The 11,570-nt window shown below is 42.5% G+C and overlaps 1 protein-coding gene across 1 annotated transcript in view; it reads left to right on the forward strand.

Moving 5' to 3' along the window:
- The window catches only part of ARVCF (ARVCF delta catenin family member), a 139,852-nt gene extending 132,953 nt beyond the window's left edge, over positions 1 to 6,899 (forward strand). Inside the window, exons 13-15 of the mRNA XM_070762730.1 lie at positions 2,801 to 2,892; positions 4,432 to 4,548; positions 6,692 to 6,899. Of these exons, the coding sequence (XP_070618831.1) occupies positions 2,801 to 2,892; positions 4,432 to 4,533 (194 nt within the window). The 3' untranslated portion in view covers positions 4,534 to 4,548; positions 6,692 to 6,899. The remainder of the gene's footprint in view (positions 1 to 2,800; positions 2,893 to 4,431; positions 4,549 to 6,691) is intronic.
- The last annotated feature ends 4,671 nt before the right edge of the window (positions 6,900 to 11,570 follow it).

The following is an 11,570-nucleotide window of genomic DNA, read 5'->3' on the forward strand; positions in this document are numbered from 1 at the left end:
TCAAAAGCTCCTGAAAACCCACCTATGTTGCCAGGCATGGGGAAATTGATATACTCCTTAGCTATTACGGTTTTTTATGTGTGGTCTGTTAGGTTGTGCGATTGTTTTTTATAATAAGGGTTTTTAATTGTTTTTGAACATTAGGTTTGTACATTGTGTATTGTTGTTGTGAGCCGCTGAGTCCTCAGAGAGAGGTGGCATATAAATCTAATAAATTAATTACGTACGTATGTATGTATGTATGTATGTATGTATGTATGTATGTATGTATGTATGTAATAGGAAAGTGAACACAAGAACAAGGGGACACAATCTGAAGTTAGTTGGGGGAAAGATCAAAAGCAACATGAGAAAATATTATTTTACTGAAAGAGTAGTAGATCCTTGGAACAAACTTCCAGCAGATGTGGTAGATAAATCCACAGTAACTGAATTTAAACATGCCTGGGATAAACATATATCCATCCTAAGATAAAATACAGAAAATAGTATAAGGGCAGACTAGATGGACCATGAGGTCTTTTTCTGCCGTCAGACTTCTATGTTTCTATGTTTCTATGTATGTATGTATGTATGTATTTATTTATTTATTTATCTATCTATCTATTTTTTATTTATTTGTTTGTTTATTTGTTTATTTGTTTATATGTTTGTTTGTTTGTTTGTTTGTGTGCCGCCCCTCTCCGTAAACTCGGGTCGGCTCACAACAATAACAAGAACAATGTAAGAACAAATCTAATAATTTAAAAAACGCTAAAAACCCCATTATTAAAAGCAAACATACACACAAACATACCATGTATAAACTGTATAGGTCCGGGGGAGATGTCTCAGTTCCCCCATGCCTGACGGCAGAGATGGGTCTTAAGAACTTTACGAAAGGCAAGGAGGGTGGGGGCAGTTCTAATCTCTGGGGGGAGCTGGTTCCAGAGGGTCGGGGCCGCCACAGAGAAGGCTCTTCTCCTGGGTCCCGCCAAATGACATTGTTTAGTCGATGGGACCCGGAGAAGGCCAACTCTGTGGGACCTAACCGGTCGCTGGGATTTGTGCGGCAGAAGGCGGTCCCGGAGGTATTCTGGTCCGATGCCATGAAGGGCATTATTATTATTATTATTATTATTATTATTATTATTATTATTATTATTATTATTATGAAGTTGTAAGTAAGAAAAAAAGGGTTTTGTCCTTGCCGGCCCCCAGGAGCACACTGCGGGCCTCCCAAACCCTCTACATGTCCCACCACAAGAGACATAGGGCATGGCAAAAATTTTCAAAGGCACATTCCCAGTAAAAGCAAGTGTGCAGAGATGAATTTTCAGACTTGCAAGGTTCTACTAACCATAAACCTACAGTAAAGGTATAGCGTACAGGTAGTCCTCAACTTACAACAGTTCACTTAGGGACCAAAGTTACAACAGCCCTGAAATAAATGACTTATGACCATTTTTCTTGTGGCATCCGATCAAAATTCGGACGCTTGGCCACCGGTTCGTATTCATGAAGGTAGCAATGTCCCTGGGTCGTGTGACCTTTCTGACAAGCCCAATTCAATGAGGGAAGCCAGGCTCACTTAACGATCATGTAACTAATTTAACAATGGCTGCGATTCGCATAACAACAGCTGCTCCGAGTCTTCGGAGATGGGCGGCATACAAATCTAATAAATTACTGTTGTTGTTGTTGTTGTTTTTATTATTATTATTATTATTATTATTATTATTATTATTATTATTATTATTATTATAGAAACATAGAAGCATAGAAGTCTGACAGCAGAAAAAGACCTCATGGTCCATCTAGTCTGCCCTTATACTATTTCCTGTATTTTATCTTAGGATGGATCTATGTTTATCCCAGGCATGTTTAAATTCAGTTACTGTGGATTTATCTACCACGTCTGCTGGAAGTTTGTTCCAAGGATCTACTACTCTTTCAGTCAAATAATATTTTCTCATGTTGCTTTTGATCTTTCCCCCAACTAACTTCAGATTGTGTCTCCTTGTTCTTGTGTTCACTTTCCTATTAAAAACACTTCCCTCTTGGACCTTATTTAACTCTTTAATATATATAAATGTTTCGATCGTGTCCCCCCTTTCCCTTCTGTCCTCCAGACTATACAGATTGAGTTCATTAAGTCTTTCCTGATACGTTTTATGCTTAAGACCTTCCACCATTCTTGTAGCCCGTCTTTGGACCCGTTCACTTTTGTCAATATCTAAAGATTATCTTAATAATCTTTATTATTAAATAATAATAATGATAATAATTGTAATAATAATAATAACTTGTTGCGTATATCCTAAGATTTTTATTAATATTGCTTCTTCATTGCTTATTTGACTCCTATGACAATCATTAAGTGTTGTACCACATGATTCTTGACAAATGTATATTTTATTTTATGTACGTTGAGAGCATATGCACCAAGATAAATTCCTTGTGTGTCCAATCACACTTGGCCAATAAAAATTCTATTCTATTCTATTCTAATAATAATAATTATTATTATTATTATTATTATTATCATTATTATTATCATTATTATTATTATTATTATTATTAACTCTTTGCAAGAAAAGTCACAAAATGGGGCAAAGCTTGCTCAATAAATGGTCTCGCTTAGCAAGATCAACTTTGGGCTCAATTGTGGTCGTAACTCGAGAACTGCCTGTACTCAGGATGGATGCTTCATGTCTGAGCTACCTCTAAAGGCTGATAGGTATTAACCAAGTTGTACTGGGTCACTGATTTGTGAGCCCAGCAAACTGCTCTCTTTCCAACCAGTTTCTCTGTGTTGCAGATGGCTACTCCACCATCGATCACCGGGACAAGGAGCGGAAATACAAAACCAACGACAACATGGGAGACGCATCGGAGAAAGAACCCCTAAAGGTAAGCAGCTCTGCTCCGACCCAGTTCCCCAAACACGACAAACCCTCTGAAGTTAAATCAATGATCCCTTTATTAGGAGCGCCAACAACTATGGCAAAAAGTTTCTCTTTCAATGCAGGCTAAATAGTTATCTGCCACGCCTATTCATCTCCGCCCCCTGCCTTTTGTCCCCAGAGCTAAGATGGGTCTTCGCTAGCAGCAGTGGGTGCTGCATCTCAAGGACCAGCCCATAGATTTCCATTGCTCTCCTCTCCTCTGCATTCTGTGAATTCATGTGTCAGGCACTGGACCCAGCTGTTCCTCTTCTTAAGAACTTAAGAACATAAGAAGAGCCCTGCTGGATCAGGCCACAGCCCGTCGAGTCCAGCATTCTGTATCACACAATGGCCCACCAATTGTCCATGGGGATCTTGAGCAGAAAGAGAAGGCAAGACCCTCCCTTTCCCCTGACCCCCAACAAATGGGACCCAAGGGAATCCTGCCTGCCTCAACCAACATAGAGGCGGCACATGGACATCCGTTTCAATAACCACCTATGATACACTTGGCATCCCTGAATCTGTCTAATCCTGCCTTGAAACTATCCAGGCTGACAGCTGTCACGACCTCTTCTGGAAGTGAATTCCATAAAACAAGGACCCTCTGGGTGAAGAAATATTTCCCTTTGTTTGTCCTCACTTTCTTACCTATGAGCTTTAGGGAGGGCCCCCTCGTCCTAGTATTGTGTGATAGAGAAAATAATTTTTCTCTATCCACCTTTTCTATCCCTTGCATGATTTTATACACTTCGATCAAGTCACCCCTTCAACACCGTCTTTGGTCCAGTGTCCACCGAGCAGGAGATCTCGTTTTGATGCCATATTTCACTCTCTGGTCATGCTATGGTAACACACACAACAAAAGTCTATCACTTCTTTTGATGCATGTGTGCACAAGAGTTTAGCGTTGTTAATTGTCCAGCACTTGTCCATGCGTAGAGGTAGTCCTCGACTTATGACGCGATCAACCTTCGGGCAGGCTTGACAACCTCCTCATATTTCTGACAGTCGCAGTGTCCCCCCAGAGATGTGTCTGTGGGTCATGCGATGCCCTTTTTGCGACCTTCTGACAACCCAGATTTGCTTAACAGCCTGCGTGACTAACTTAACTCTGGCAAGGACCCCCTTAACAACCTGCGGCAAGCAAGGTCGTAAACTGGGCCGAAGTTCACTGGACTCTCGTTTAGCGAGAACAGAAAACTGGGGCTCCCTGTCTGTTGTAGGTTGCGGACTACCTTACATCCTGCCGCGGCCGGTGAAGCAATAGTTTTGAGTGACAGCCCCGCCACGCCTGCTTCCTCCGGTCTCACTCGGCCTTCCCAGTTACGGTGGACGTTTGCCGTGGGCCATCCTGAGATCATCTGCTTCTCTTTCTCCACGATTTCCTGTCTCGGCACTAATGCTTTTGAATGGACGGGTTTGTTTCGCTGGCCTGTTGGATCGTTTTAATCTGTTGTGTCTTTTTTTTTTCTTTTAACGCCTCGCCCCGTGCTCGCTGCAGAATGATACAAATAGGAAAACGCTTACCAGGAGCAACAGGCCTTCGGTGACTCTGGTGGACACGAGAGATACTAAGCCCCAGCCTGTTGACTCCTGGGTTTAACATTGTGCATGCATGGTAGGTTCGGTTTTTTTCCCCACAATCGTTGGCAAGGGTGATTAACTTGTCTGTGTTTCTGCATGTCCTTTCATTGTGGCTTGTTCCTCTCTCTCTCTCTTTCCCCCCGTTGATCTGGCTCCTTTTCAGGATAGAGGCAGGTGGAAAGAAGGCAGCTGAGAGACCTTGGGAGCCCCAGGGGTTGGAGAATGCAGCGTGGCAGGCTGTGTCATGGCCCACAGGCAGGAGTTCGGTCCTGATGGGCTCAAGGTCGACACAGCCTTCCACCCTTCCGAGGTCATTAAAAGGAGGATCCAGATAGTTGAGGGCAAAATGTTGGCTCTGAAAACCGCGTAGAGAGGGCTGCAAAGCACTGGGAAGCAGTATATAAGTGCTATTACTGATCCTTCCTTCCTTCCTTCCTTCCTTCCATGCATCCATCCATCCATGGTGCACACTGGTTAGAATGCAGTATTGCAGACTGACTGTGCCCATAGCCACGAGTTTGATCCAACATTGACTCAGCCTTCTGTCCTTCTGAAGTCAGTAAAACGAGGACCCAGATTGTTGGGTGCAAGATGTTGACTCTGTAAACTGCTTAGAGAGGGCTGGAAAGCCTCGTGAAGCGGTATATAAATTCTATTGCTATAGTTCTTCTTTTCTCCTTCTTCCTTCCTTCCTTCCTTCCTTCTCCTTCTTCCTTCCTTCTTCTTCTTCCTTCCTTCCTTCTTCCTTCCTTCTCCTTCTTCCTTCCTTCCTCCCTTCTCCTTCTTCCTTCCTTCCTTCTTTCCTTCCTTCCTTCCCTTCTTCATTCCACCCACCCATCCATGTTACACAGTGGTTATAATATAGTATTGCAGGCTAACTCTGCTGACTGCCAGGAGTTCAATGCTGACTTGGCTCAAGGTTGACTCAGCCTTCCACCCTTTCGAGGTCTGTAAAATGAGGACCCAGATTGTTGGCAATATAGTGACTCTGTAAACCACTATAAAGAGGTTTACAGAGAGAGCTGTAAGGCACTATGAAGTGATATATAAGTGCTATTGCTCTTCCTTTTCTCCTTCCTTTCTCCTTGCCTCCACTCACCCACCCACCCACCCATCAATCCATCATGCACCACTGGTTACAATGCAGTGGTGCAAGCTAACTCTGCCCATGGTCAGGAGTTCGATCCTGACAGGCTCCATGTTGACTCAGCTTCCATCCTTCCATGGTGGATAAAACAAGGACCCGAATAGTTGAGGGCAAGAGGCTGACTCTATACACCGCTTAGAGAGAGAGACATTACCTAGTTGGGATAACGAAACATCTGTAAGAATGCAAGTGGACCTCAGAGAGCATCAAGGGCCCCTTAAATCAGTGGTTCTCAACCTGGGGGTGGGGATCCCTTTGGGGGGTGGAACAACCATTTCAGAGGGATCGCCTAAGACCACGGAAAAGATAAATTTCCCATGGTGTTAGGAAGTAAATGAGCTGGGGTGGCGCAGCAGGTAGAGTGCTGTACTGCAGGCCACTGAAGCTGACTGTAGATCTGAAGGTTAGCGGTTCAAATCTCATCACCGGCTCAAGGTTGACTCAGCCTTCCATCCTTCCGAGGTGGGTCAAATGAGGACCCGGATTGTGGGGGCAATAGCTAGCTCTGTTAAAAAGTGCTATTGCTAACATGTTGTAAGCCGCCCTGAGTCTAAGGAGAAGGGCGGCATAAAAATCAAATAAATAAACAAACAAACAAACTAAAGCTTCTATTCTGGCACCTTGGGAGATATTTTTACAATCCGACCAATCAGGCGTTTTACAGTGGGCGTGTCCCTGTGACCCCTTCCTGCCAATCAGCTAAAAGCTCTGTTGGGAGAATTGGCGCTAGACTTATGGTTGGGGTCACCCCAACAGGAGGAGCTGGATTAAGGGGTCGCGACATTAGAAAGGTGCCTTAAATCGTAATTGTTTTGAAATGAGAGAAGCCGAGGATTGCACAATCAGGGGACACCCCTCATCCTAGGGATGGAATTAGGGGCTGGGATGATGGCTTGAAGAAGGAGGCTTCCCTATATGTTGCTTTTGGGTGTGGAGGGGCTGGTATTCTCCTCTCTTCCCATCTGTCAGCTGCAAACCTACTCGCCATCCCTGTCCTTGAAATTAACTGTCCTTCGTTCTTCTTTCGCAGGGCTAAAATTGAGCCACTTGTTTTACGATTCTTGTTGTCATTGTTTCCCCTTGACTCAAAGAAGACTCGACACAAAAACACAACCCACACACAGAACACAAACACACAGAGACAAACACCAACGCAGAGACACAGAGTTTTGCATTACCGTTCTGAGCGCAGAATCGGCAAAGAAACAGCCAAAGCGACAGACTTGGAAAATTGGGGAGAACATCCATCCCGCTACTACCTGGAGAGCTCGCTCGGCCATTCTGCTTTGCAAGAAAACCTCGCCTTACCCATCCAGGAAAAGGGGAGGAAAAGAAAGAAGGAAGAAGAAGAAAAAGGAAAAATAGAAAACGTCTCTCTCTCTCTCTCTCCCCACCTCTCCGCAGGAGGAATCACAATTCCAAAAGAGAACGACAACTTTAGGCACCTGGTTTTCATTCTTCATGGACTCTTCAGCATGGATGGTGGCCAAGTTTGGAGGTGAAAGGTCAAGAGAAATGGGAAGGCGAGGGGAGGGATGAAAAATGAAAAAGAACCAAAAAGGTGTTTCAAATGGAAATCTCCAGGATATTTGATATGATAAGTGTAGTTGTTATTTAAAAAGGCACTTTTTCCCTCCCTCCCTCCCTCCCTCTTCTTTCTTTCTTTCTTTCTTTTTTCTTTCTTTCTTCCTTCCTTCCGTTTCTTTTTCACGTACTTTTTATTGCATTTTTTCTTTGCATATCTCTGATAGACCTGTGACATTATTCATACAACTAAAATCGATATGCAGTACATTCTATACATTCTCTTTCTTTCTTAATCTCCACCTCTTTTTTTACTTCCTTTCTTCCTCCCTTTCCTTCCTTGCTTCTCTCCCCACCTGTTCTTTCCTTTTTCATCCCTTCCCTCCTCTCCCTTCCATCCATTTCTCTCTTCATTGTTTCCTTCCTTCTCTCCCTCTGCTGTCCTTCCTTCCTTCCTTTCCTTTCCCTTCTCCTCTCCTTTCCCTTTCTTTTCTCTTTTCCCCCCTTTCCTCTTTATGTCTCTCTCTCCTTCCTTCCTTCCTTCCTTCCTTCTTTCCTTTCCCTTCTCCTCTCCTTTCCCTTTCCTTTTCTCTTTTCCCCTTTCCTTTCCTCTTTATGTCTCTCTCTCTCTCTCCTTCCTTCCTTCCTTCCTTCCTTTCCTTTCCCTTCTCCTCTCCTTTCCCTTTCCTTTTATCTTTTCCCCTTCCTCTTTATGTCTCTCTCTCTTCCTTCCTTCCTTTCCCCTTCTCCTCTCCTTTCCCTTTCCTTTTCTCTTTTCCCCTTTCCCTTTCCTCTTTATGTCTCTCTCTCTCTCTCTCTCTTTCCTTCCTTCCTTCCTTCCCTGTACATTTTTAAAAGAGAGAAACTAAGATTGAGGGCAATGGGGTTTTTCTTTTCAAACTCTCTCCCTTTTTGATGGGATGTGCCGTGGTTGAATTTTTCCTTTTGATCCTCGGGGATCAACGCAGAGGTTGTGCTGAGGTGGAGGGGTTTGGATGAAAAGAGAGAAAGGAAAACCGAAGACAAAACTAACTATCAGGGTCTATCAGGCTCGGGGGTGCAAAGATACAAGCCAGCATTGACGTGAGCTCCAATCGACTTTTCAAGTTTAAGGCCATCCCACTGGTGCTTCTCTCATTATTATTCTCAGCGTACCATTTGTCTCTCTTTCTGACTTCTGCCCTGATTTTGGACGCAGGAACTGACGTGCAAACAATGTAAAAAAAACCAACAGAAATTTCAAATCAATGCAGCTGATTTTTTTCCCCTAATCCTCCCCCCTCCTGAGCCGCAGCGTCTCTTCACCTTATAAACCATCTATCCACGGACAGCATTTTTGATTGAAAAAAGGAACTTCCTTTAGGGTCAGGTCGAACCCAACACCATCCATTCCTTCTGTCGTTTTCATCAGAAACGTCTTCTGTCTCCCGTGTTCTATTTTCACTAGGCTTTTTAACAATAATGAAAAGGAAGGGGAAACTGATATAGATCTATTTCAAGCTATTTTGCTCTCATCAGTTAGCGTATCCTTATTGGGATTTGAACCCAGAGAATCTGCCTGTAAGGCTGTAGCTTTAACCTCTACACCACAATTTTCAAATTTTAATTTCCAAATTCAGCAAAAACGTGTTACACCGTACAGAATATAGTATGTCGGATATGAATAAATTAACTGCCTTGGAAATGGCCCTGGGTTGGACCGAGAGGCAAAAGGAAGCATTAAGCTCCTCCCATAATTGGGTATACCAGGGTGATTCGACAGAAAAATAAATAACCCTTCCCTGGTACAAAGATGAAGGGATTAGACACTGTAGCCTAGAGGTTAATTCTCTGCCTTACAAGGCAAAGAGCTGCAAGTTCAAATCCCAGTGAGGGTATGGCTAGCTGATGAGGGCTAGAACAAGGCCAAATAGATCTATCCTAGTCCTCCTTTAATTTTCAAATTAAACAAAAACATGTTACATGTTATATATATATATATAGTTGCTGTGTGATTGGTTTTTAAAAAAAGAAAATGAAAAAAAAAACAATAAAAACTCAAAAATATCATGTATGGGTAGAATAAAGCAGTGGTTCTCAACATGGGGCTCGGGACCCCTTTGAGGGTGTGTGTCAAAGGACCGTTTCACAGGGGTCCACCTGAGGACCATAGGAACAGACAAATTTTCCCCATGCTGTTAGGACTAAAGCTTCAATTCTGGCACCTTGGAACATATTTTTACAATCCAACCAATCAGGCGTTTACAGTGGGCATGTCCCTCTGACCTTCCTGCCAATCAGCTTAAAGCTCTGTGGGGAGAATTGGCGCTAGACTTATGGTTGGGGGGTCACCACAACAGGAGGAGCTAGATTAAGGGGTCGCAGCATTAGAAAGGTTGAGAACCACTATAATAAAAGGCTTAGGTCATCCCAGAGAACTGATAGTAAAGCCCATCGGACTAAAAGACTAATAGCACTTTTAGTCTGCAATTAGGGTTGTATACTCAAGAAAACTGACATTCGTGGGGGAAAGCTGGCCTCCGGTTTCATTGCCACCCAGTCGAGGCATGCAATCATAGTCTGTTTCCGTACGCAGTGTATAGAGTTAGTCCTTGACTTACAACCAAGTCCCAAATTGCTAAGCCAAGTGAAGTTTGCCTCAGTTTACAACCTTTCCGCCACTGTCGTTAAGCGATTCACCACCATTCTGATACTGGCACCGTCGTAATTATGAGCCTGTCGCCAACAATTCCGAATTTTGATCAGGTGGAGATTCCGCAACTGTCGCTAAGCATGGAACAAAACAATCCCAAGTCATTGCAACTTCAAACGGCCACAAAGCAAATACTTTGTAAGTCAAGAACTATTTGTAGTAGTCTTTTGAGTTTTAACCATGTTAATTTCTTGCGTGGGGTTAAGTCTGTAATTAGAAAAAGAAAGAAAAGCTGGATTTTAATTTTAATTTTTTTGGATTCCGATGGCTTCTCTCTTTCATGGTTGCTAAAAAACCATGATTTGGTTGCCATATTTGACGGAAACGGTGAGTTTTCGGAAAGCACATTTCTCGTTTATTTCTTCTGCTGTTGTCCTTTTGAATCCAGCAGTTTAATTTGAGAGATTTTTTTTTCAGTGCCTGCTGTGTCCCTTTGTAATTTAAAACATAAAAAAGGGGGTCGGGGCGGAGGGGTGGGCCAATGGGAGGGAGAATAAAAGACAACAAAAATTCCTGTATTCGTTAAGCATCTCACATTTTTGTAAAAAGAATAATAACAATTAAAATCCATTTAAAAAGGGGTTGGGGGAAGACAATATTAACAAGGGGTAGGCGAGTGGGTGGGTGGGCAGGAAGCCTCAAAAAGCTTTGTATCTTCTGGAATATAAAAGAAAAAAATAATAAAATTTGACATGAATGACATATATAAAATAATATCTATATCTCTATATATTGTTGTGCAGAAAAAAAAAAACCTAGGTTGCCAAATTTAAAGCTAACCTTTGTAGCAAAGAAAAAGCATTTTTTTGTGTTTTGCTCCTTCAATTCAGGGAAATAATGCTGGTGCTCATTTTAAGCCAATCTGAATGATAACAGAGACAATATTTTAACCGCTGGGACTTTCTTCTTCTTCTTCTTCTTCTTCTTCTTCTTCTTCTTCTTCTTCTTCTTCTTCTTCTTCTTCTTCTCTTCTTCTTCTTCTTCTTCCCCTTCGACGTCTCAAATCCAAGTTGCTTTTTTTCAATAATTGTAAAAAACAAAAAATTACGAACCTTCGCAGCCTCGTCAGCCTTTCTCCAAACGATCGATTTTGATTCGGAAAAAAACTCCTTTCGAACGGTGCTTTTATTTTTTTCCCTTTTTCATATTTCTACTCTTGATAACTGGGATATAAACTTCCCTGTCTCGACGGAAGCTGTACATTTTTATACCATCTTTAACACTCGGATATATGTCTTTAATTTTTCTTCTTCTTTTTTTGTATACGAAAATCGGAGGGGAGGGTGCTTCGGTTCCATTTTGCCTTGCGTTGGTTGGTTTGTTATAAAATATTTTTTAAAATAAGTGGGGCGGGAACGTCATCTGCGTAATTTTTTTATTTTTAGCAAAATTGAGTTTTAGCTGATGGGAAGGGAAGTCAAATTAGCCCACTTTTTTTTCCTATGTAGGGTTAGGGCTTAAAAATCAATAACAGGTAGTCTTCGACATATGACTGTAAGTGAACCCTAGATTTCCGTTGCTGAGCAAGAAAGTTGAGAAACTGAGTCTTGCCCCATTTTAAGAGCATCTTTGCCACTGCTGTTAAGCGAATCGCCTGCAGCTGTTAAATTAGCCACGGTTGTTAAGCGAATCCGGCTTCCCCTTTGCCAGCGTTAGTTTAGTTTAGTTTATTTAGATTTGTATGCCGCCCTCC

Source organism: Erythrolamprus reginae, chromosome 10, assembly GCF_031021105.1.
Source record: "Erythrolamprus reginae isolate rEryReg1 chromosome 10, rEryReg1.hap1, whole genome shotgun sequence".
NCBI lineage: Eukaryota > Metazoa > Chordata > Lepidosauria > Squamata > Dipsadidae > Erythrolamprus > Erythrolamprus reginae.